The sequence below is a fragment of the Alligator mississippiensis genome, chromosome 3 (assembly GCF_030867095.1).
Source record: "Alligator mississippiensis isolate rAllMis1 chromosome 3, rAllMis1, whole genome shotgun sequence".
In the NCBI taxonomy this organism is placed as follows: Eukaryota; Metazoa; Chordata; order Crocodylia; family Alligatoridae; genus Alligator; species Alligator mississippiensis.
Window position 1 is genome coordinate 230,990,479 of NC_081826.1, and position 27,296 is coordinate 231,017,774.

Genomic DNA, 27,296 nt, shown 5'->3' on the forward strand with positions numbered 1-27,296 from the left:
CTCTGGAAACATGGGATGGCTAATGTAGTGGGATATTTGATGATTTTTTTAGCTCTCTGTAAATAAAGTTATGCTTTAGAAGGGAGAAGCTGTGAAACCTGAACCTGAATTAAGTTACTGTATTTTTTTAAATTACTTGACTATATTCTATGATAACTCATGGCAAAACTTTTAATTAATTGTAGGAAATTCACCATAATTCACTTTCTTTTGATGGGAAGCAATTGGGTAAAAATTAAATTCAGCAGTATGTCTAATTATGCATATAAACTATTGCTATGGAACAGGCTGTATCCCTTTTATACCATACAAGATACTTCTCAAAGGTAAAATATGAGAATTATTAGTGAAAGCCACATGCGGGGCAGAACACTTGTAATTATTCTAAATTTAGTTCCCAGGAAAATTATGAAAGATCTATAAGATTTTTGGTTTCATTTTTTATTTTGTATGGGTATGTATGTGTGCTTTTCCATTCTACTATTGACTTATGTACTTTTTCATATTTTTGTAGCTCTGATAGCCATTGGCCGATACAGCATGACAATAGAGACGGTGGATGTTGGGTGGTGTAAAGAAATCACAGACCACGGAGCCACCCAAATTGCACAAAGCAGCAAGTCTCTCAGATATTTAGGGCTGATGAGATGTGATAAGGTAAGTGGCTTCTGTGTGAAATGCTGTCTGCTCGTGTGTATAGAGAATGTGTGAGAGGGCACTCCTACTTTTTCTTGTAAAAGGTCTTTGTCTGGCAGCATTGTGAAATGTCTTGCAGCATGCTGTATTCACATGTTTAAGACATTATCCAGTAAAAAGGAGAGCATGATTCTCTCTTACTGACCTGGATTTTCAGAGTACATCTTGAAGGCTGTTGAGTCTGAGGAGCTAACTTAAATTGCATAGAAACTATCCTTTTCTTTCTTGGGGTTTCATCATTCCTGGCAGTATACGATTGGTGTGCCATATCATTAATATGACAGTCTGTTTTGTCTTAAAAAAAAAAAAAAGAGGTACAGGTAGAGTAAAAATGTTACATTGTTCCTTTCAACACACAATGTTTTCTGTAGCTCCACACTTTGGATCACAAATCACCTTGGTGAAAATACATGAGCAGATAATATGTCTATCGAGATAATTATAGAGATAATAATCCATGGAGAAATTAAATTTATGCATGGTTGAAAAATGCACTCACCTGAAGGTATTTTAAAACTGCCAATGAATAGTACTTTTATCTCACTGAACATAAACTGTAAAGACTCTCTGCTTAAAAATATTCTAACTTGTAATTTTATAGTTATCTGAAGGGGTTGTATAGAAGATATGAACATTCTTCTTAAATTTAGGTATAGGCAGGTTAACCTTATAGCATGTCGGCTGGGGGGCCTTTAGGAAAAAGAGAGATGTGGAATTAGTCTGTGTTAGAACTAATGAGTTTTCACATCAGGAGGCCCTGACTCAACATTTCAGTTTGGGGTACCAGCCTGAAAAATAGGCACATTGATCAGAGGGCGGATCGACAAAAATGCAAGAGCATTCATGGCTTAATTATCTTCAGGGCCTCAATTAAAATGTATATTGCTGTATATAAATAATATATTCCTTATATCCATTTACAAATATTAATTTTCAAAGAATGCAACAGACTGTTTCAGCTGTATTCAATTCTTATTTTTTTTAAACTGAGATTTTTTTTTCCATATTAGCCTCAATAAAATACTGTCAGGAATAATAGTAATGATTCCTATATATCCAAAAACATTCTCTTCTTCTATGTTTATTTTTTCTCCTGTTTTTAGCTCTCCGTTTTCTGAAGAGAGCAAATAGGGAAATATAGTTAAAATACCTATGAACACAGAGATGTGTGCACTGTTCAACTCTGTAAGAATGCTCAAAAAATCAGCCTTTTATCACTTTAAACAGGTATTTGCCTAAAATATTTGGCCCTCTGTGTTGTGAAGACTCAGTACATACTCACACAGGGCTGGTGAATATGGGCTGAGGTTCTCTGAACAGCCTAGAAGCTAGTTTACCTGTGACCCCAAAGCACTCTACTTTCTATTGCCTGATATAAACCTGCTGTTCCATTGTCCCAACCTAGCTGGAAGAAAAGCAAGTTGTAACCTGGCAAGTTGTAACCAGCCCGTTGCTGGGACTCCACCTCCTTCCCCTTATATAAAGGTTAAAAGATTACTGCTAGAAAAGTACTGTTCCTTCATGTGTCTGTGTTCCATGTTTTCTGAGGCCACTTGTACTCTGTAATCTTCCCAAGTCCACTAGTGGTTCTCTCAAGCCCACCATGCTTTCACCTGTACTGGAAGCAGTGTAGCCACATCTGTGTGACACAACAGGTAAGTTACTAGCCCTGCTGAATGATAGTCTCCCCCATCCTAGTAGGGTAGGCCACAACTGGTTCCATTTCAAGATCAGTCACATGGACTACCCCAGCATACTCGAATGGATTTAAGTCTGTTTCCAACTCCAGTTCCTTACAGAAGTGAATCCCTCTGTGGAACCGAATACCTGCACTGGACACCTGAGGTGCTCCAGTTTACACCTATCCTCATCACCTCTCCAGTGGGGTAAGGCATGAAAACCTACCCCACATTGACCAGTATAATATTGTAGTAAAAGAAAAAATCCTTCCAGTCGCATGGAAAAGCAATGAGTAGCATACTGCTTATTGTAGCTCATAATACTTGGTCTTATTGTGATCCCTAATCTGCTTATTAGGAAAGAGCAAGGTATAAATACTATTCCCACTCCCCGCTGTCTACAAGCTTCACCCTGGCACCACTTCAACCCAGTTCCTGGGCAAGAATGTCTCTTAACCCCCTTTACCCTGAAGGAGAGAGGGGTTGTAAAGGAGTTGTGACTTTTTTCCCTCTGCCAGTGAAACCAAAGCCCTCCTTCCCTGAATAGAAGCGGCAGTGATCATGTTCTCAGACAACTCTCAGTTAAGAGGACAGATTCCAGAGGCTTCCAAACAGAGAGGAGATTCCCATGAGTCCTTGAAGCTTGAGATCTCTGAGCTCAAATACCCAAGGGGACTGGCAGGGATTGTGTCTTTTACAACCTCCTATGAGCCAAATTGCAGAGTTCCTGAACCTGATTGGATACAATTCCTAATTGGATACAAGTGATAAAAACCCATTTTTAACATACCACACCAGTGCTTTGAGTTCACTGGGATGTATTTCCCTTATGGAAGGCAGTGGGGGGAAAAGTATTTCAGTTAGCAATACTGGTCACATATAGACATTCAAAAAGCCAGGGGAGAAATTGATGTGTGGTTTTCTGTAAGCAGCCTAATTTAGATGGGGAGCGAACAAAATACATGTTTGCCCTTGGGGATTGGTGGGGGGTGTGCAGGCCTCCTGTGCTAACTGAGGCTCACAGGTGAGGGGTGCTCCTGCATGCCTCCCAGCATGCCCTGTGGGCTCTCTGGGTTGCTGGAGATGACCAAGTACCCAGGCCACCCCTGACTGGCTGCTGGGCATGGGCAACCAGGCCTCTAGCCCCATGCCACCTCACCGCAGACCCTCTCTTGTGCCCTGCCCTGAGGCTTTGAGAAGATCCCCAGAGTGCACACGCTCCTTCATGAACTACATGTGCCTCCATGTCACAGCCTGATTGAACCCCACCATGGTGCCCCACTACCCAAGCACACAGATGTAGGAGTTTGTCACCCTGCACAACTATCAAAGGAAGGTGCCAGACATCATGCACAGTCATCTGGACATGATGCAGCAGCTGGTTGCCATGGGATACAGCTTCCTGCCCCCAAGTCAATAGCTGGCTGTCCTGCATGGAGCCATCTACTGTATTCTGTGCCCACCAGGCATCCTGGACCAATGATTTCCAAGTGGCTGATGAGAACAAGGCCACCCATGGCACCATGGATGCCGGAGTGCTCTGGCACAACTTCCAAACCATTGAATGCCCCCTGCCCTGCGACCCATTCTCTCTCTATGGGGTTTCTGACCTCAAGACACTTGACCAGCCTGGGGCCCACCTCATATGACAAAACTGAGTCCAGGGGCTACCCATCCTTGCCACAGCTGAGGCATTCCCCAGCAGTGGGACTCAGGCCAAGGGAGGTGTTGCAGGGAGTAGAAAACCTTCTTCCAGGCTTCCCACCTGGTGGATGAATGAGCAGAAGCAGGTGGGCTCTGATGCTAATCACTGTCCCAGTTATGGCCTGGGCTGGTGGGCTGAGCTGTCCCCCCTACCACTTCCAAGCATTCCTGCACTGTGTTGGGACTCCCCTGGAACTGCTTGGGGGGCCTGTGTACACAGGGTGACCATGAGGGCTGGGGCGGATGCAGATTGGCTCAGGGAAGAAAACAGTATCTAGGACAGACCTGCTCTTGGGCCCTAGGCACCACTCCCTTTGCCCAGTGCCAACCTCCAGAGTAGGCCCTGCCAGGAGCCTTTCTGCTTCTCCGTAGCACAGGTCACCGTCACATTCACACCACTTCTTCTGTCCCAGTCCACCTCCCATTCCTCCATCTCCCAGTCAGAGCATGGTGGGGGGGCTGTTTACCTCTGCCCAGCAACCAGGGGTCCCTCACACAGGACTTGTGTTCCTGTCACCCCTGGGAAGACTCCCTGGAGCAGGGCACATGGCATCAGGGGCAGGGCAGCAGCCTCTTCTACCACCTCCAGCCTGGAACGCTACAGGCTCTCTGTGAGAAGTAGCATTGGCACCAATCAAGGACATCCTAAATGGCCACAAAGTGGTCTAGGACCCTGTCCATAAATTCCCTCTGGAACTGGAATTCTGCCAGCTCCATAGGTTGCCTACTAAAATAGCGGGTGGCCATCTTGAGCCCCCATTCCTGCACCTCGGCAGCCCAGGTATAGGCTTCATCCAAGCTAAGCATGTTCCCCCTCCACATCTGGAGTCTTCCATGGCCTGCAGCGGTGCCTGTGGGGTCTCAGCATTCATGGGTGGATGAGGGTCCTGCTGTGAGGGGGTGGGTGGATGGAAGGAAGGAATTCTGAGTGTTTCTAGGTGAAGGTCCCAGCATGTAGCTTTCCCTCTCACTCCAGCTGCATGTGGCGCCTGCTCCATAGTGACTGGGGCTCCAGTAGCCAGGCCACCCCCATGACCTTGAACTTTCCAGGGGCTTCTATCAGATGCCCCATGACTGGCAACACCCCACACCCTGACCTGGAAATTTCCAGTGTCCTGTACCCGCAACACCAAGGCAGCTGGCCACACCCCACATGTTTCTCGGGGAATCTGCCTGCTTGCTCCAGTTTGGATGCTCAGTGCGCTTCCCCCCCACTCCCCACCACCCCTTACCACCCCAAGTATCCTGTAGCTCTGGGCCAAAAAATCCTTTCAGTACCCCAGATGCACACAGCCCAGGTACCTGCTAGTAGTGGCCAAACTGCAGAGGTCACAGTGTTGCCTCCATGCAGGCCCATTCTCAGTGTTCAGCCCTTGACCATTCTGACCTACCAGAGGCAAAATGCCTGCCCTGCTTCTCCTCTGGAGCATGGGGATGTCTATGTTGGGGGCTGGGTCACAGGGTACCTGGCTCTCCGAGATGTGTGCGGGTGCCAGGGTTGGGGTCCATGGGCCCGTGCTCAAGTGCAGGGGTTCTCCTGGTTTCAGTTTTGGGGTCTGCATGTATGTTATAGAGTGCTTTATGACAGCGTGTTGGTGGTGCAGGGGCACAACCTGGGAACTCAGGTACCTAGGTCCTGGGGCTTATGCAGGGGACACAGATGCCTCTATAACCCCTGCTAACTGTCTGTGGCTGATGTCTGGCAGGAGGTAAGAGGCAGGGCTCAGGAGAGGGGCTGTGTTTGCTTGGCACTGGGACAGCCTGGTGCCAGGCCTGGTAGGCACTTGGTTGGAGTGGCCAAGTGCCAGCACACCTCTCCTCCCTCAAGGCAGGTTGGGATTCTGGAGGACAGTGATCTAACTTGAATCAATAGGGAAACAGTACAGAGTTTTGATGCATTGGTCTAACGTAAATCAATCTGAATTGAGTATACCTCACTCCAGGTGCATCTTAGACCACTTACGCCATTTTAAGGCTTGTCTTTGTGCACTGAATTTCTGTATAATCTTAGATCGATTCCCTCTCACTTAGACCAGTCTATGTGTAATGTCTGTATGAGCTCAGAAAGGAAGCACAATTATAAAACTAGAAATAACTTTGTGCAACCTCAGTTTTCCAGTTTCAGGCAGGGGTAAAAATGGTTGTTTTTGAAACTGACTCCACTTAACCTCCTATACTTAAGTGTTTGTTTGAGCCAATTGAATAAAACTCTGTGCGAGTTTCCTTCCGTGAATTGGGTAAAATGATGTACTTAGGAATGGTTCATAGGGTTACTTGACCTTGAGAATTAGACCTGACTCTGAATCACCTGATCCATTTTACATACATTTATGTTATGGATTTAGTTAAAACTCTTTGTACAGTCAAGGATCTTATAAGAGCAGTATGTTTATCCTGTCTTCAGCTGCTATAGACAGTTGGTAACGCTGATTATGAAATAGGTGCAAGTACACCATCAGTCAGACCACATATACTACACAGTCTGTATTCCTATAATTAGAAGTTTGTTTTTCACAGTTTCTTACAAAAAATGTACACTATCATTGTGTTGGCCGTGGGAAATGACTGAACAGGAAGGAGCACACATCTATTGAAAAAACAATGTTCACATTTAATAAAAAATGCATGCTGGGTAACCAGAACTTGAGAAATGAATTAGTGTTGCTTTGGCAAGCATAGTGGCAGTAGGAGTAGCACTGGAAACCATTTTGCTTTGGTTGATGGAAAAGTAACAGCCTCAGGAAAAATAACTAAGTGTTCCTGAAATGTAAGTGTTGAAAGGCAATGCAGAATTGGCAACTATAAGATGCCAGCATCTTTTCCACAACAGTTTAATAGAGAAATTACACAAAAAATCACTTCTTTCACTTTTCCTCCTCCAGTTTCATGCAGAACTAATTTTTTTTTTCCAATGGCTGCCAATGTCCGGCACATCATTGAAAGGAATTCATGGAGGATGAAGAAGGAGTTATTTGCATTTCTGTCTGATTGAAATCCTTGTGATGATATTATTGAGAGTTTACAGTTAGGAAAAAGTGAAAAGATTTACTCCTTATGTCCAGCCTTCTTCTTCCAAAATCTTGATTGTTATTATAATACTAGGTAGCTGCAGTATGTTCCGTCTTTTTAGGAATTGCTATGTATTCAAGAAAAAAGCACTTAAACCTAAGTTACATAAGGAACATATATAAATAGATTTTAAATGGTTACCACTAAAACACTCTTTATGACCAAATCTCCATGGAATTTCTTTGATATGCAGTTGACATAAATTAGAATTACACAGGCGTCAAGGGTCCTCCCAGAAAAGATCAGAGAGGCTGCAGGGCTGGGTAAAGGCAGGCTCTGTTTGATTCCATTGATTATCTAACTGCCTTCAGGCAATGGGTCTCAGTAGAGGCAGAGTGTTATTGATCCACACCATGAAAATAATCAAATTAATTCATTTCTCATCATGCTGCCATTGCCATGACCTTTTTTTATCCATGTGTCTGCCTTCTGACATGCACAGCACAGGAGCAAAATGTTCACTGCATTAAAATAAATGTCATTATCTTCACAAGGCTCATGAGAAATGCCAGTTTTAACACCAAATCTTCATAATGAGAGAAGCTAAACTGGGGTTCTGTGAATTACATTGTAGCATTTTAAACCCAATTGTTTAAACATCAGAGTTTATCATTTTGTCAAATCAGTATGAGAATAAAGTTGAAGATCAGTAAGAAAACTTCAAATGTTTTCAAAACTGCAAAGAGTATAATATTCTAGCTCTTGATTTTTGCTTGGACAAAAAAAATTGTCAAGTTAATGAAATGGTATTCAACAGAAATACATATTTCAAGTAAAATAATTATAGGAAAGAGGCTACTGGTAGCATTAACAAACTGATATACACAAGTCTTGATAAATTGGTAGATACTGAAAATAGAAATTTCTTCAGGTGTGGTAAGATAAAAGAGAATAGTGGAATTTGTTGGAAGTGATTATGTTTTACCACATATAGGTTCAGTTTTTAAAAACACAAAAATTACTTGGGCATCTAAGGCTCCTGTAGACATGCAGTGAGGCTGCTCTTGCATGTTGTTAATCCAGTGCATTGGAGCAAACTCAATTAATTGAGTCTGCTGGCGTGCAGAAATTAACAGCCTTCAGCATCGCATGTATCAGTGTCCCCATGCTGAAAAATGGTGGCAGGGCACTTTAAACTAAAGCTTGTTTGATGAGCTTTAGCTCAAAGCACCCCACTGCCATTTTTCAGCACGGGGACACTGATGCACATGACACCCGGGCGCTTTTAATTAGCACAGCTCGCTAATTAAAGTGCCCCCCCCCACCCGGAACACATTTATAAACGTCCCTAATTCCAATGTTCAAGTGTAACTTTAGAATCTAAATGCCATTGTCAATGAGAGAGAAGTTTATAAGGGTACCTATACATGTGCTCAAGGTGTTGATGAGGGGAGCATGTTTTAATTAGAGTTCTTGGAGAGCCACTCTAATTAAAATTCTGCAGTGTCATATGTATTAAGCCCCCACACATTTAAAAATGACTGTGGGATGCTTTAGTTAAAACTAAATGAGCTTTAGTAAAAATACTGATTGAATGAGTTTTAATAAAAATGTCCCAGCGGCCATTTTTAAACTTGCAGGAACAATGCTAGAGCATTCTAATTAGAACTCAGAGCAGACTTGATTAATTGAGTCTGCTCTGACACATTCTAATTAGAACGCATTGGAGCCTATGTACAGGTACCCTAAGTGCCTAAGACCACATTCTCAAAGGCATTTGGGTATCTATAAAAGATAAAAGGTATCTAAATTCCTTGAAGATCTAGGCCTAGGTGCCTACTGAAAATGGAGCTAAGGCACCAAAGTCACTTACACACTTCTAAAACAACCCACCTCCCTACAACTCTTTTTACTTTATGAGTAAAAATTCAATTACAAATAGGTGCAAAACAAAAACAAAACAAATGCCTGAGGGGTGAACAGTCTGCACAAAATCCATCATAACACCTCCTCCTCTTAGCTTTTCCATGGGCAGAGTGACTGAGAGGACCCAAGGAGTCTGCATCTCCTGTATGCTATAAAAAAGATCTCTGTGCCAGCCTCAAATAGTCCAACAAGAGAAGAAATGGGAAAAGTCAAGAGATAGAAATTGAGTCCACACTTACAAGGCTCCAACAGTTGAAACTTACCGTATAGGAGCAGAATTGAGTACAAAAACAATTCTGTCCCAGAGTCGGGAATTCTGTAGTGGACAGGCTGCATCATACCCCCTTCTGTACCCTATGGGACCTAGTGAAAGAATCCATCTTCTCTTCTTCTATAGAGTTTACCATGAGAACTACTTGGGCTTTATGTATATACATTAGAGGTGTACAAAACGGACTATATTCTATTTGGATTTGGATTTGGCCCGAATCGGGGACAGTGATTAAATTAGTTGATTCAGATCACTGTCCCGATTCAATTTGGCCGAATCCAAATCTAAAGATTCGATGCTGGATTCAGCCATAGATATAGCTTTAAATGTTTTTTCTACATACCTCGAGGTACCAGGCATGCCTTGTGAACGCTGCAGTGGTGGAGCAGATGGAGCACCCCACAGGAGTGTGGCCGGGGGGGGGCAGTGTGCTTGGCAGCAAACCCAGAAGTGGACCAGAAGTACTTCTATGTCTGCCGCTGAGCACGCAGGGCCCCCCCCATGCCCACCCGGCTCAGCGATTGGCCATGGGGGGACCCTGGGTGCCCCCCCAGAACCAGGAAGCACCAGTCACCAAGCCGGGGGAAGGCATGGGGCGCCCCAGCACGCTCCTTGGCAGACCCAGAAGTGGACCAGAAGTGCTTCTGGTCCACTTCCAGGTCTGCTGCTGAGCATGCTGGGGACCCTCTCCACCCCCCATGGGACACTCCATCCACCCCACCATCTCAGCATTCATGAGCCACCTGATACCTTGAGGTATGTAGAATAAACATTTAAAGCTGTGTCTATGTCCAAATCATTGAATCTTTCTGAATCTCTCTGAATTGTTTCGGAGGGTTCTGATTTGATTCGGAGAGATTAAAGGGTCTCCTGATTTGATTCACATTTGAGATTCAGCCACTGAATTGGGACAAATCTCCGCCAAACTGAATCAGCATCCAAAGCTTCGCACAGCCCTAATATACATGTATGTGAATTTTACCCATATTTTGCAATCTATGTTGAAGATATAGTCTTCATCTACCTGAGTCCTAAATATATTAGGTCAGATTCTGCCTCCTGGCATGACCTCTCCACTGTTCTGGAAACAAAAAAGAGATCTTGCTAGAGAACTGCCCAGCTTATGGAGAGCTCTGTCATCTTCGTACAGGGACTTTTCCAGCAGCAAAGTTGGCTCTAAACCAGCTAAGAAATTCCCTTTGGAATCATTGCCACCCAATATACATTTAAGTTTTACTCCATTATATCATGAGGCACAGGCCTAGCTAACCCTAGAACCATGGAGTTACAAGTAGGATCATTGCAACCCCAGCCCCAGTCAATACTGGATGGAGAATAGAATCTGATCCACATTCTACTCTTTCAATGGAACTTTGATATAGTATCACAAGGAACCGTTAAACACAGCATTTTTATACCTCTTCTAGCAGCTTCTTATACTCAGAGTTCAAATGTTATTTGTTCTTGCCTTGCCTACCTCTCTGGTATTTGTGCTCCTGCATTCTGATCCCACATCCTTTTTGAAGCAGTAGTGGATGGGAGGGGACTGTTGTTTCCCAGCGAAGCAAAGGCAGTATTATAGTTCCCACTTATATCCCCCCCAAAAAATGAAGGCAGAAGGTGTATTTTCCCTCCTGGAGGAGGGAGGGGAAAGTGGAAGGAAGAGACTCCTTAGTACAGTGATTATCAACAAGGATGCCACAAAATGCCATGCAAGGTTAACACTGATAGGTGTGTAGATATAATTCACAAGGTAACCAGAGATTTCTAACAGGAATCCAAAGTGTTAAAAATGTTCTAACCTGTTGTGGTCTTTGGAATGGAAGAATTGCTCTATTATTTTTCTATAATCAAAAAAGTAGTGAAAACTAAGAGTTGGCATTTTCTGAGGGTTGCTTTGAGTCTAACAAGGGGTGTCATCAATATAACAGGGCTGAGAACCACTGTCTTAACCCCAGAGAGGAGAGGCCTGGGGCCTGTGTGCTCTTGTTTTCTTGCTGCACAGAATACTGCTTCAGATAGTATTGGTGAACCCCTACCACAGTGGTTGTCTTTCATTTAACAGCATGTATAGATGATTTCATGCTTATCTGAGCTATTATACCAAGGTGTCTGCAGACTCAGACAGACATTGCTGCATTGGCTAGACTCAGTTCACCCCATGTGAGTTGGACACTGAAAACTGTCAGTTAGGGGAGCCTTACTTTCCATTTCCACTAGCATATAATTATATAAAAGGTAAATAAGATACAAAATCTGCAGCTCTCAAGTTAATTTTCCCAAACACAATCCTTTAAGTTTGTTCCTGTAACAAGCTCCTTCATAAATAAGTTTAGTCTAGTAGTAAACAATTCCCATAATATTTCAAATTGAGGACAATCAGACAAATGAGATAACATTTTGTAGATTAAAATTTTCATTGCTAGAACTCATTTTAAGTGATTTTCTTCCAATTCTTCAGTCTGCTTTACACTGTTCCAAACAAGCTTTAGCTAATTGCAATCTGAACTCTTCACCTTTCTTGGAAAACTCTTGAATAATGTCTAGGAAACAATGAATAAATGCTATGTCAGTTTTCCTGACTGACAGCTTGGTTAGCGGGACAATCTGTCAAAATAATCTTCAGTTACTGGCTTCAGGTTTCCTAACACATATTCTTATAACTCAGGAGCCTGCCGAGTCTTCTAGTGGTGTTTACATGGTTATTAGCAATGCTACAGTTAAAATGCAGGAAACACTTCTTGGAAAAATAGAACATTGAGAAACTTGGATGCCTGGTAATAATGACAGAATTCAAAACTTTGAATCATGGCTGACTCTGAAATGAGGTGAAATTAACAGGGTCAGCATGAAACTGATGTACCAGCTTCTGTTATTGAATTCCCCATGACTTGTGTGCCTCACTATCTCTTTTCAGGCTTTTGTTTTTAATTTTAAAAAATTGAGGCTTCTTTTCAGTAGCAAATCTTCATGATATGCTGTAACTTACTCCAGAAAACGTTCTTCCATCAATTGCAAAAATATATTTGTTATCATACTTTGAGATTTTACGTCACACAAGTTGTCAATCTATACAACAGCCAAAAAAACTATTAAAACATTGTCCTTGCATTGTAAAGCATTGTACTTATAGAGAAAAAGACAGATCAAGATGAGCCTTAAAATTGAAATGGTTGGCTTTAAAACCACATATGCTTCCAAAATCAGTAGGTTTGTTGGGAAGTCATATATAATTTACCATTCTATTCCTTTGTTAGGTCTTTATATAAGAGCATTTAAAAGTTATGCCATATTTGAACTCCAGATACTTAGAAAATTATCACTATTTGATGAACACATTTGACAATTCAGAACAGAAAAAGATTTTCCCCTATTATACAAAGCAGTAAGTATGGTTGGCAACATTTTTCACCCTGTTCTCCCTGGACTCCTGGTCTATTTTAATTTGTACAGATAACTTAAAATTAGGTGAGTAAAAGCGAGATAAAAAATAAGGCACAAATAGTAGGCCTTCACATTTTCCAATGTGCTAATAAACATTAACTAGGAATAATTCACAATCCCTGACAAATTTCGGCCATTTTTCTTTAAAAAGAAAAAAGAAGACAGTTAATTTTGAGACTTGAAATTATACTTTTGTGGTTTTGAAGAGAACTACAAATCTAATCTTTCTCCCATTTGGAAGAAAAAAAACCCAGTCTGCAGCATTTATTTTCCCTTCAAATCACTGTAATTTGTTCAAATGACATTGCAGCATATTTTAAAAGATTCTCTGTATTTTTGAAGTTATGTATGTAATGCAGGAGCTGCCATTGATATATCTGTTCGTGAATAATGAAGATAGCTAATACATAAGACCATGAATCCTGTTAGAATGAAATTACAGCAATCCTCACACCTGCGTGTAAAAGGGCCTCTTTTAAAGTATTTATTTTACTTTTTTCATTTCCAATAGGCGTTTCTTAAAGGATACTAAAATAAATGCTTCCTTTTCAGCTAACTGGAGTAGTGTGCCCATTAAGTGCATGATTGAAAGCATCTGCTAAAATCTATATGATTTAGCATAATTTTACTCTTTTTTGTTACTTAGCTTTACTACATTTCCAAAACATCCACAGCCTCTAGCCTTTAAAATTCAGCAATATAACTGTAAGGATAGATTAAGAATCAGTCTTCCAAGCTTTCACTACAGCTTTTGCTTGCATTAGTTTTGCTTTCTTTTAGTAAGAGCCAGGGGCCTGATCCATTTCTCATTTTTCTTGTTAGAAAGAGAACCCTTACATCAAGATAATTGGGTGTAATAAGAAGTGTGTTAAGGATCAGGCCACTGCTGAGCAAAAAGCCGATATGAAGCAACTAGTACTATGTTACAATAGGATGCAACTGGAAAGAAAATCTAGAATGCCTGTCAGTCACCACTCTAGTAACAGCAAAGTTTTGACAGTAATTTTTCTGTTAACTTTAAAATTCTCCCAATTTACTAAATATTAAAATCAAACAAGAAGCAAAATGCCCAATATTGCTGTATTGACCTGAAAAATCAAGAGGTGGGATCACAGTCAATCCTGTAAAAGTAACTGCCACTAGATCATTGGGCAGTCAGCACTTATGAAATACAAATGTTATAAATAAAGACAAAGCAAACCTTGAAGTTATTTATTTGAAATAACATTGACAAATTGTAATAAATTGAAACTGTATGTTTACATGTGTTGCACATTTTGACAATTTTGTTTGAAATAAATTAAACCAAGCGCAAAAAACCCTGTAGAAAGGCTTCTCAGACATGCTAGCAAAAGTATAGCTTGCTTAATAATCCTGCAGAGCTGAGAATGAAATGTCTTTATCATTCATGAGACTCGCATGCTCACGTGTTGTAGGAGATGTTGGTAATACTGGTTAGCACAGCAAGGCCTCAGATTTTGGCTCTTCAGGGACTATGTATACTCACAGAAACCTAACATTTGATTATATTATTAATTTGCAAAAATACTTTTGTCTCCAAAAGACCACAGTAATTGTGCAGAGATTAGGAGTTTAAGGCAATAGCATCCACATGCATGAGCAATTCCACAACAAAGCCTTCATTCCTGCAGGGTTGTACTTCTCTGTATAAGCTTAAACAAACAGATTGAAGTGGAGAATATACACCAAAAGTAAACTTGCTACATTTTCTGAAACTCCAAATTGTGCTGGGGTTAAACACTAGGGGATTTGCTTATTTCCTTTGTTTCTTTTAAAGCACAAAAAGACTACACCTGTTTTTATGTACGTTTAATCTTTCTCCCTTTTTTTGCTGTCCCAAATATAACTGAAAAATAAATTGCTAGGGTCTTTGCCAGACATGATTAAGTGGTCTGAATGTCATGATAATGGTCCTACATCAATATTTTGAAGGAGACTGGACTTGTCAATTGCATTAATTATCAGTCCACAAATATAATGACTTTTTTTTTAAGGAACTCCGTCAGTTAACCCAAAATGCATTCATTGTGTAAGCCATGAGGGAATTTGTTTAGATTGTAAAATGCTGAACTAGTACAGGGAGTGCTATTATTTTATAAAAGTAGTCCTAAACAAAGGTTCTGCCCCTGGGCACTAGGGCAGTCATTTAAAATCTGTGGAACATATCTGCCTTAACTGACCAAGTGCACTTCATACAAAACGATTCCAGAAATCTTTCATTTTGTTATGGTTACAGGCAAGAGTTATAATTGGGCCACCTGAGAATATTATTCATTCAACTATTAGTTGGGGGAAAAAATCAAGCAATTGTTGTTAAGTATACTTTTATAAAATATTGAATTGAAGAAATAATAAACTAAATCCTAGAGAAGAGAGACATGGAGTATATAAACCCGACTTCTCTATAACATCATTCATTCCAAAACCTAGATTCACTGTTAAAGCATTGCACAAAGCCAAGTCATGATTTAAAACTAAAATTCTTCCTCTACCCTCACTGTGGACACGTGGTATATTTCTTCCCACTGTAAACCACATACTATGCCTTCTATGCACACAGCATGGAAAGGTGAGCTTCCATACTATGCCACTCTGAATCTGCACAGAAAAATGTCACATATTTCAGCACACCGTAACTTATTGAGGAACCCCGGATTTTAAACAGTTTGGCTGAAGAATGCTTTTGAAGTCAACTGATTGCAATGCATAGAATAGTGATCCCTGAAATGAACACATTTTCTTTTTTTGTTTGTTTATGATATCATGAAAAATACTTCATAATGTGGAGAAATACAACTTAGACATTTTTATACATCTCTGTTGAAAAACAACAAAATAATACGTTTTATGCAAGTAAATATGAAACACTTCAGAGTAATTGTTGCCCAGTAGATTATGTGGCCACATTTTATATATATATATATATATATATATATATATAAAATTCTGACATCCAAACACCAATACAGCTGCTACACCAAGGCCTTTTGAGTGGGCCCTTGGACGGTAGTGTAATCTCTCTTTCTTTGTATCAGTGCACATTTTAGGGCCCCTTTACTTGATATAAAAGGCACAGAGGGGTGTTGGCAGTAACTTCTCTAAAATTTGACACATGAATTAATCAGAAACTTAAAAACTCTGCTTGTCTAGAGAAAGATGACACCAAACACTTATAAAAGTCATTAATATCTCTGTCACTATCACCACTTCATTTGCAAATGAAGCTTTCCATCTAATTGAAGATTAATCTTATTAGATTAATTGATTCTACTGCAGAGGTAGCTCTATTTTCTCTTGTAAATATGGGTATATCAGGTGAGGAGAACAAAGGCATGGGAGAAAACCATAGATACAATTCCAAAACAGTTCCTTGATTTAAAAGTAAAAAAACCCCAAAACAAAAAAAAAAGTACTAAAATCTCCATGGATTGTCCTGTCATAAAACTTTAAAATCTCCCTGGATTCCTGTTGTAGAGGGCTGTCATAGATCTTTAAAAAAAACCCAAACCCCCTGAAAATTACTGAATTATTAGTAAAATCCGCAATTTGGATTTGAAACCTGAGAAGGGGATGTTTTTTCTGAGTTAACTGTTGATTTCTAAGTTCTTTCATGCTTTTAACCCTCCCCTTCAGCTGTCAATGGCATCACTAAATAGTATATGTAAGCAGTATATCTGGATAATTGCTAAACAGTATAGCTGGGCAAATATTCTTCTGCCAATGCTTTTTTTTAATTCACTGAAAAAATGTAGTTTCAATCATCACAAAGCTACTCAAAAATTTGACCCAAATTCATCAAATAGTTTCATCTAGAAAAAACTTTGGGGGCAGCTGGATTCTAGCGTATGTGATCACCATTCCTGATGTTTTACTGAACACTCTGGTAGTTAGGGTACTCAATCCATTTACATACCTCCTCTGCCTGAAAGAAATTTGAAACCATGTCAACTAACCTCCCAAGTGCTTGCCCAAATCGTAGATTCATAGATGCTAGGGTCATAGTTTCTAGGGTCATAATTTCTTAGTTTCATAGTAGTTTGGGGTCAGAAGGGATCTAAATAGATCATCTAGTCTAACCCCCCCCCCCCCCCCCCCCACTGGCTGAAGCACACGCTGGGATCACATGACCCCAGACAGGTCTTCACCCAACCTCTTTTTGAATTTACCCAAGGTAGGAGTGAGGACCACTTCCCTAGGAAGTTGGTTCCAGATCCTAGCCGCCCTAACAGTGAAATAGTGCCTCCTAATCTCTAACCTGAACCTGTTCTCCAGCAGCTTCTGGCCATTGTTCCTTGTCACCCCAGGTGCTGCTGGGGGGAATAGGACCCTTCCTCTTTGCTGCTGATCTCCCCTAACGAATTTGTAGGTAGCCACCAAGTCCCCCCTCAGCCTCCGTTTGCTGAGGCTGAACAGGTTCAGGTCCCTCAGCCTCTCCTCATAGGGCCTGCCCTCTTGCCCTCCAACCAAGTGGGTAGCCGTCCTCTGGACCCTCTCAAGACAGGCCACATCCTTCTTAAAGTGTGGTGCCCAGAACTGGATGCAGTACTCCAATTGAGGCCAGACCAATGTCACGTAGAGGGGGAGTATCACCTCTCTGAACCGGCTTGAGATGCATCTTTGGATGCACAACAAGGTGTGGTTGGCTTTGCTGGCTGCAGTCTGGCATTGGCGGCTCATGTTCATCTTGGAATGACTCCAAGATCCCTTTCCGCCTCTGTGTTCTCAAAGGGTAGGAAGGGACCTGAACAGATCATCAAGTCCGACCCCCTGCCCTGGGGAGGAACAAGTGCTGGTATCATTATATCCCAGCCAGATCCAGATATCTATCCAACCTCCTCTTGAAGACCCCCAAGGTAGGAGAGAGCACCACCTCCCTTGGGAGCCCATTTCAGAGCCTGGCAGCCCTAACCGTAAAGTAATGTCTCCTGATATCAAGCCTGAACCTACTCTCAATCAATTTGTGGCTGTTATTCCTTGTTATTCCTTGTTATCCCAGATGGTGCCTGGGGGAACAGAGCCTCACCTATTTTCCGCTGGTCCCCCCTGGTGAGTTATAGACGGCCACCAAATCCCCTTTTTGTTTTGAAGAATAACAAAAAGGTTATGTCAAACCTCAGTCTTCTCTTGTGGAGGCTAAATAGATTCAGGCTCTTTAGTCTATCTTCGTAGGGCCTGACCTGCTGCCCACTGATCATGCGAGTGGCCCTCCTCTGGACCCTCCAAGGTTAGCCACATCCCTCTTGAAGTGCAGTACCCAGAACTGGATGCAGTACTCCTACTGCAGCCTGACCAGCGCCGCATAGAGGGGGAGGATCACCTCCCTGGACCTGCTCATGATGGATCTGTAGATGCACAGCAAGGTGCGGTTAGCCTTACTGACTGCTTCCTCGCATTGGTGGGTCATGTCCATCCAGGAGTCAACAATGACTCCAAGATCCCTTTCAGCCACTGTGTTGTTGAGAAGGGTGTTCCCCAGCCTATAGGTATGTTGCAGGTTCCTCCTCCCTAGATGCAGCGCCTTGCACTTGTCTGCAGTGAATTCCATCCTATTCTCATCCGCCCACCTCTGTAACCTATCTAGATCTAGTTGGATTCTGTCCCTCCTCTCCAGTGTGCCCACTCCTCCCAACATCTTTGTGTCATCAGTGAATTTGGACAGCGTGCTTTCCACGCCCACCTCTAAGTCACTGATAAAGATGTTGAATAGCACAGGCCCGAGGACTGAGCCCTGGGGAACTCCACTGCCCACATCCATCCAGGTTGAAAACAACCCGTCCACCACCACTCTCTGGGTGCGACCATCGAGCCAATTTGCCACCCATCTGACTGCATAGGTATCAATGCCACAGTCACCTAGTTTTTTTGTGAGAATGGGGTGAGAAGTAGTGTCAAGGCCTTCTTGAAGTCCAGGTAGACAACATCCACTTCAACACCCGCATCCAAGGACTTTGTGACCTTCTTCCCACAATGAACCCATGTTGGTTGTCCCTGAGCATTACCTCCCATGTTGGGCCCCTGCAGGTGTGCTCCTGGATAATTTTCTCAAAAGTCTTCCCAAGGACTGAGGTGAGACTAACTGGCCTATAGTTACCCAGGTCCTCCTTTCTCCCCTTCTTGTAAATGGGGACCACATTGGCCCTTTTCCAGTCCTCTGGGACCTGGCCAGAGCACCACGAGCACTCATACAGCCGTGCCAGGGGACCTGCTACGACCTCCACCAATTCCCTCAGTACCCTCGGATGAAGAGTATCCGGACCTGCTGATTTAAACACGCCCAACCCCTCCAAGAGTTCCCTAATTAGATCGTCCCTGACCCTAGGCATGGCATCATGTCCCCTGAGCCTATCTGTAATCCTAGTGGGGGAGTTGTCTCAACCCTGCTCAGAAATATGGAGGCAAAGAACTCATTGAAGAGATCAGCTTTTTTCCTTTACTGCAATCACCAGATTGCCAAGCCTGTCCTGCAGGGGCCCCACATTACCTGGTGCCTTCTTCTTACTCCCTATGTATTTGAAAAAGGACTTTTTGTTATTCTTAATTCCGGGCACCAGCCCTAGTTCCATCTCTGCCTTGGCCTTTTTAACCACCTCCCTGCAATCACGAGCAATAGAGGTGTAATCCTCCTGGGTGATAGCCCCTTGCTTCTACTGATTGTATGCCACCTTCTTTGCCCTTAGACCCTCCTGGATGCCTTTACTGAGCCAAGGGGGCTTTTTAGCACTCTTGCCCCCTTTGGTTTGCATTGGGACTGTCTCCCTCTGAACTCAGAGGATCATGTCCTTAAGGAACAACCACCTATCCTAGACTCCCATCTCATTGAGGCTCTGAGTCCCCAATGTCTCTCATACTAATCTCCTTAGCTCATTGAAGTCAGCCCTCCTGAAGTACCAAGGACTTTTGCCTTACTGTTTGTTTTCACCACCCTGCACTGGATAGTAAATTCCAGCAGACTAACGCCTAGGTAGTCGAGCACCCACAGATCCCTCACCAGGTCATCATCTATGGCAAGGACCAAATCCAGCAAGGCATTTCCTCTGGTAGGACTGTGTACCTTCTGGGTTAGGTGGAGGTCCTATATGCAGGCTAAAAACTTACGTGAGTGTTCAGACCTGGCTGACTGATCCTCCCAGCAGATGTCTGGGTAATTTAGGTCACCCATGACAACCACATCCCTTGTCCTTACAACCTCCATGAGCTGACCTGAAAATTCTAGGTCCAGCTCATCCCCCTGGTGAGGCTGTCTGTAGCAGATGCCCACTATCAAGTCCCTTTCCCCACGACCCCCTTGCATTCTAACTTAGAGTGCCTCGGTTTTCCCCTCTTCTGAACCCATCCTAATCATTGAGAATGTGTACTGTTCTTTAACATAGAGTGTTACACCCCCCCACTTTTTTCCCTACTCCGTCCTGTCTATACAACCTATAGCCCTAATGTCTACAGCCCAGTCCTGGGTAGAATCCCACCAGGTTTCTGTAAGCCCAACCAGGTCTTGGTTTTTGCTAGTTAGCAGGAGGGCGAGTTCCTCCTGCTTATTCTCCAAACTTCTAGCATTTGTGTAGAGGCAATTGAGACCTCTTGCTTCCCTCTTGTTCCCAAGCTTGCCCAGGCCCTTGTCACTTACCTGGGTTGTTCCTGCTCATATCACCTGGCTTGACATTGAAGTGTCCTCCTGGACTGTAGGAGTGTGTCTGCCGTCCACCCCCTCTTCCTCAGTACTCGCCTGCCATGACTAATAGGATGGAACAAATGAAAAGGTGTTATTCCCTGAGGAGTGAGCTGAGATAAGGCAGGCCACCCAGATAGCTGCTTTAACAGTGAAAGACTTTATTTTTCAGAAAACAAAATTATCTCCTTGCTAACTGTCTAATTAGTAGGAGGTGGCGGGTTCACTGCTTCAGTCAATTAGCTCTCAGCTGCTTAAGCCGAAGTTGGCAGGCAGACTGGCTCCATCAGTTACATGGGGCTCTTGCCCTGCATTCTGTCCCCGAGGCTCTGCCTCTCTGGCGATGCCAATCACTTCCCCAGCCACAACCTTTCATGCTTTTCTTCTGGGATCCAAATGACTGGACTGCTGACTCCCTCTGCCCCTGAAGGAACTCCAACAATCCCTGGAGTACTAATACTGCACCACTGCTTTGATCGTCCCTCACCGATTTCAGCCAGGAGCCCATAGGTCATTGCTCCTGAGCGTCCTGAGCCCCAATTGGCTACAGTTTGTCCCGGAGGTAAATGCCACTCCTACCTTCTCTCAGTCTCATCAGTGAAAAGTCGTTTGTGTCCTCTTGCGCTCCTGACGCCAACTGCTCCTCCGCTTCTTGGATCTCCTAGTGCCCAGAGGGCAATCTCTGTTCCTACTCCCCCACCTTTTATGTCCAGTAGTGGTGATTAGCCCCTTCCCTGATACCAGTGTGCATGCCTCCACCTGTGCCTTAGTTTCACCCACAGTTTTGCCCTTAGTAACAGGGACTCAGCTAAAGCCCCCTGTTACATGCACTTCTGCATCCCCATTCCCCGACAAACCTAGTTTAAAGCTCACCATATGGAATCAGCCAACCTGCAAGAGAAAACATGCTTACCTTTTGGGGAGAGATGTAGCCCATCCCTTCCTAGCATGTCTCCTGCACAGAAGTGCGGGTTGTGGTCGAAGAATCCGAAGCCCACCCAGTAACACCAGTTCTGAAGCCGCCAGTTGACCTCTCTGATGCAGGCCTCATGGCGCCATCCACGTCTGCTCACAGGGGTCGGAAGGGACCTCAACAGATCATCAAATCCAACCCCCTACCCTGGGCAGGAAAGAATGCTGGGGCAATCATCACACAGTAGCTTATTCTGTGTTAGGTCTTTCTTAGTCTCTCCTGATGATGTTATCCACTTTATAAAAAACATTGAAGTATTCATTGGACTAGGATGTGCAAATTTGGTAGCCCACCTACCAAGTGAATTCTTTAACAACCAGGCTGGTAAATTATCTGCTCTCTGGCTGAAAGATTTTTTTAAGTATGTTTATACCAAGCCAAACAGCTTCAACTGGAGAAACTGAAGTAGATATAACCCAGGATACCACACAGTGCATCAGTCAATTCAGGGCTGTCCAGCTGGTGGCCTGCAAAGGATCAGCACGTGGCACACAGGCTGGACACAGCCTGAGTGTGCTTAACATATGGTAGGTGCCTCTCCTGCTGCAAGACAAGGTTATTTGGGTAAATCTGATATCTGTTATTAGACCAACTCAAATAGTTGGAAAAATTCTTCTTTGCAGGGTTTCAGGTATAAACACCCTTCATCAAGCTGAGGAAGCATCTTTTATACCCAAGAACTTGCAAAGAAGAATTTTTCCAACTATTTGAGTTGGTCTAATAACAGATATCTATATATCTGTCTATATCCGTAGACAAACATGGCTACAACCTATCTTCTGCTGCAGTGCAGCAGGAAAGAGTCTGGGAGGGGCTCCATGTGCTGCCTGCCTGTGAAGCCCATGCAGTGGGCATTGGGGGTGTGTTCTGCCAACATAGCTCATGCTGAGGAGGAAGAGTCATGTACTGTGAAATGAGGGATCCACTCCCAGTGTGCCACCTGTGTGGTGTATGGCCTGGGGGGCCTCTAGCCTGCATTGAACTTGGACACTGAAGTATCCTGGGTTAGCATACTCTCCTGGGAGATGGGCAGTGTGGGTACAAATACTTTCAGACAGAAGAGGAATCTGAAGCCAGGTCTCCTATAACCCTGGTGAGTGCCCTGACCACCAGCTGTTAGATGAAAAACAGTAATACCGCCTCCTTCTCTTTGCCCTGAAGTATTGCGCATCTCTCTTATCGTTTCCTTTGTCCTTGTTATAAGTATCTGGAAACATGTCATTTTAACAAGAACATTAACATGAATGTATTGCACATCAAACAAATTTTTAAATGTTATTTATTTTTTGATATTGGGGCAAAACCAGAAAAGCGATTATTTACACAAACCTACCAATCTGATTCCTAGGGGCAAGGACTATTTTTCCTTATGTGTAGACAGCACCTATCATCTTGCAGGTACTACTGAAATACAAATGGTAACACATTAAGTAGTCTAATGAATTGTCTTCAATTAGTAGACATTCTTCTGACATTTCATTGAATGGTGATTAATGAAATTTGGGTGAAAGAAAAATGTAGCATTCAAAGATGTTCAAATTCTTATTTCATTTTTGGTCTCATTTTTTCTGTGGTGACTGGCAAGATATCCAGGGAATCATTTAAAACCTTATCAATCAAATACAGTTTTATCTAAGTTTTTATAGCGCATGACAGGATCTTTATATTTTTTCTTTTTTATCATAAAATGTAAACGATTTATTTCATCTAGTGTAACTTCTTCTGTATTTACCATCATACAAAAGGAATTAAAGTGTTTAGCAAATTGAATATTTGCTACTTTCAGGGTTATAAGTAATGTTATCACTTAACATGAAACCTATGAGAAAATTCTGTCCTTTGACACTAGAAGTTTGCCATTTTTCAAACCCCATTTCATTTTTTTCTAGGACCCTAAATGCAAACATGACCATAGGATGTATAGTGAACCCCTAAATGTATTCTTCAAACCCAACTAAGGTTTATATCTAGGATCTGCATAATAAAATTAATATTTTCATATAATTTTAAAACAGGGATAAAAAAAATCCTCCTGCCAGACCTATAGAAAATAGTTGCATCACATAGGTTTTAATCTACATTCAGACATTGGTTAGGAAAGAGTAGACTTATTGCTTACTTTCCCTTCTGTCATATTTTTGTCCATTTCCCATGCAATCAACATTATCTCACAGAACAAATATGTGCACTGATTGATTTGTTCCATGTTTGTGCTTGAGTTTCTCCCTGGTTCCATTGTCTCCCATTGTTTTGCCTTCAACCAATGTGCCTGAAGATTGTACATGTGTATTACATTCACATCCCCACAAGTAGTTTTCCTTGGGTGTTGTCCATATACATGCTATCCTTTTGGCAATGACAAATGCTAAAGAACTTGCATTTCCTTCTTCCTCTTTTAAGGTATTTCTATTCTTTGGCACATAAGAACTAGTAAGTAGGGGTGCAGACAGAAGTGCTCCCAGCTTTAACTCAGAATGATTTCTGCAAAGTGTTCTGAGTTACAGCATTACCCCAGACCAAACAGAAGTTCACTGTTGGTTGCTCTGGGGAGGGGAACCTAGCTGTGGGCTGGAAGCCTGCAGCCAGGTTCCTGTAGTACAGGGGTGGGCAAAATGTGGCCCAGGGGCTGGATGTGGCTCTCCAGGCCATTCTATCTGGCCCGCAGGGCCCCTAAAAAACTTAGAAAATTAATATTTATCTGCCCTGGGCTGCCTGTCATGCAGCCCTTGATGGCTTGCCAAAATTCAGTAAGCAGCCCTCTGCCCAAAATAATTGCCCACACCTGCTGTAGCAACAGCCACAGATCTCTGCTAGAGCTGGCTGTTACCAGAATGGGAGGGGGAAGGGCAGTGGAGGGAGCTTGATCTTGGGGCTCCCCAGCTGGTGCTGCAGGGTGGCATGGGTGAATTGGAGCCTGCCCCCCCCACCTCAGGGAGTTTCCAATACACCCACCCCACCCTCCAGGGGGGCTGAAAAATCCAAAGACTGAACTTCCGCTCCCTTTCCCCCTCCCATTCTGAAAACAGCGACAGGCTGGGAGCTCCACAGACACAAGTTACAAAAGACACTACATTTTGAAATGTCTGTATCTAATATCTTGTGCAATGAGGGGTCAGATTTTCACCCAATCGGCCATTTTGGAAGCTGTCTACACCCATGGACTTGTGTTTGGTCACAGCTATAGACTGCTTTCTGTGGGCAGATCAGGCAAAAATTGTCACTTCTGTCTGCACCCTAGCTGTCTCAAAAACACACGGTGCCAAAGGCTTCAGACTAGTGCTGTTTTCATAGATGCATAGATATTATAACCTAAAGCGACTGTTAGGTTATCTCATCTGACCTCTTTTATATCACAAGCCATTAAATTTCACCCCATGACCCTTGCAGTAACTTGTTTTTAACTAAAGCTTATCTTCATAACTTCATCCAGTCTTGATTTTAAGATGTAAAGCATCCAGCCACTCCTTGGTAGTTTGTTCCAGTGCTTAAGCAGCCTTAACTACCAGGATAGATTTTTGTCTGTTTTGTTAGAACTTGTCTGTTTTAAATTTGTCTGTTTTCTGTCACAGAAAAAGTTTATGAGCATAATTTCTGCATCCCAGTCAGAAAGGGCAAAATAGATGACTAGGTTTTTGATTCTTGTGCTTCATAATTAATGTTTAAGAGACAGAAGAGAAATACAATAATACAATGGATTCTGTAGTTTGCCTTGGCTCTTTACAGAAGGGCTTAAATGTATTTGATTAAAGAAAAAGCTCGGGTATGAAGACTCTACTTCCAAACAATATTTATGAATGTTGCTATTACTTTGAAAGTATGTGGTCACTTCCAAATATCAAATATTTTAGAGACCTTGTGCTAACTCCTAATTTCATTTTGATTCATTAAAAGACACTCATGCTTTTCAACATCTACAAACATTACCATAATGCCGTTATTTAAAAACATACAGAGCTTGCATTGTCTCTGTACTGGGAAGAGACGTTAAACCAGTTTTCTATCCAACTCTGTCTCAAAGTAAGGAATCTTCCAGTGAAGACTGAGTGTTTCTATTATCAACGTATCCAGATATTAAGCCCTTCATTTATACCTATCATAAAGTGCAATCATTGTTCAGACTACACTCCATGGTGTAGTCCTTGGTATCTTTAAGGAGAAAACTATTATTAGATATTGGGGTCATTATGCTTTAAACATTACCTCCACAAAAGATCTCAATGAAGACAATCATTTTTTATTCACTCTTCTGGGTCAGCAAAATAGAAAAAACGTGGGACTAAATTACTGGTACATTCTGTCAATCTTGGCTGCTCAGTTTTAAATACAATATTGATGCATTTAAGCATGTGCAAGTGTTCAATAAAGATTTCAAAGAAAGCTACCTAAAAGTTTTGGTTCTTAGGTTAATCTTTTATTTATCTAAGGGATGAAGGAAGCTGTCTAGTTCTGTGATATAAACTGCAATCAGCTTAAAAATAATTGACAAATTAATCCCCTCACAGCACTGCAATTGTAAAGGTGTTAAGTTTAATTAGGCCTGTCTGATTGCCTTGTCTAATCAAGACTAAAGGTGGTATCTTTGATGGCTAAGGTCTAGCGGGGACATCCCTGACCTGCCAGGCTTGTATGTTTTAATTATTGATTCCTACCATTTCAACCCTTCACACAGAACCCTTAGTTCTCTGTTACCCTCACACAGAAAGACTAAGGACCACATCCAAAACAGGGCTTAGGCCCCTAAAATAGAATGGTCAGACCTTTAGCATCTATGTCCAATATTACAATCCAAAAAAAACCTGTATTTAGTGGCCATGTAGTCCAAGAGGCACCTATGTTCATTAGGCACCTTCCTGTTTATCCTGCAAGTTCCCTAGGCACCTGCAGTTCTGTCTTCTGCACATGGCCAGAACTCCCCCATTTGAGCGGCTATTTGCCTAGTTCCCATCTAAGCCCCACGTGAATCCAGAAACTAGACAAAGCAGTGCTTAAATTGTCCGAGGGGCCCAATCACATCTCAGTCATATAGAAATCAGTACAAAACCCAATAGTCACAGTCACTTTCATCCAAAGGCATGTTGAGATGAGGAAGTGCTACTGGTGTCACCAACTTCCCTTTTATAATTGTCTTTAAGTTAGACCAACCTTTAAGAAAATGGGAAAGCAGGTTCAAGGCCTTTCTCAGACAAGTTATTCAAAGCTAGTCTTTCCAACTCCCCAGGGAGTGGCCTAACTACTAGGCTGTAGGCTAGGCTATAGGAGGGCATTTTCCATCCCTTCTGTTGAAGCTGGAACACCGGTCAGAAAAGATTGAAAGCTTCATGAGTCAGAAGGAGAGCAAGCAAGAAGGTACGTAAATTGGTAACCTGATTGTTGGGGCACTCTGCTGGAAGGGGGACTTTGGCCCCCAAGGCTGTGCATTATATGTTATGTGATAGCTATTGGATAAAAAAACAAAAATATTCCTGAGATTAGAAACTGAGGGAGATTGGCTCAGACCCTGCTCTAATTACTAGGCTATTATATAAAGGTAGACTTTACCACCAACACCTCATTCTACTCTGAACACATTTAAAAAGGGTCCCGTTCAGTTTTTGCATAGAATAGTTGCGAACGCTGACTCTCAGAACTGGGTTCCAGACAACATCCCAAACAGAGGTGCTTCCATTTCATCCCTGATTCAGGCACCTAATCTCTACTCCTATACTCAGCATTTCCCATTGGCTAGGTCTAGACAGCTCCCTGCTTAGTGTGGTATGTGGGTTTTTTGATTGCCCTTCCAAGGTGCCTAGCCATCTTCATATGCTGTAGATGGACACTGGGTACCTAAACCTGAGTTTAGTATTTGACTCTGGGGTAGACACCAGGCCTGTGCGAGGCAGAAAGTATTTGTTTCAGATTCAGATTTGGTGA

The 27,296-nt window shown here is 42.6% G+C and overlaps 1 protein-coding gene across 1 annotated transcript in view; it reads left to right on the forward strand.

Annotated features, from left to right (window-relative positions):
• FBXL17 (F-box and leucine rich repeat protein 17) overlaps nucleotides 1-27,296 on the forward strand; it is a 503,943-nt gene that overhangs the window by 471,024 nt on the left and 5,623 nt on the right. The window contains exon 8 of the mRNA XM_014597223.3: nucleotides 515-657. Coding sequence (XP_014452709.2) covers nucleotides 515-657 — 143 coding nt within the window. The remainder of the gene's footprint in view (nucleotides 1-514; nucleotides 658-27,296) is intronic.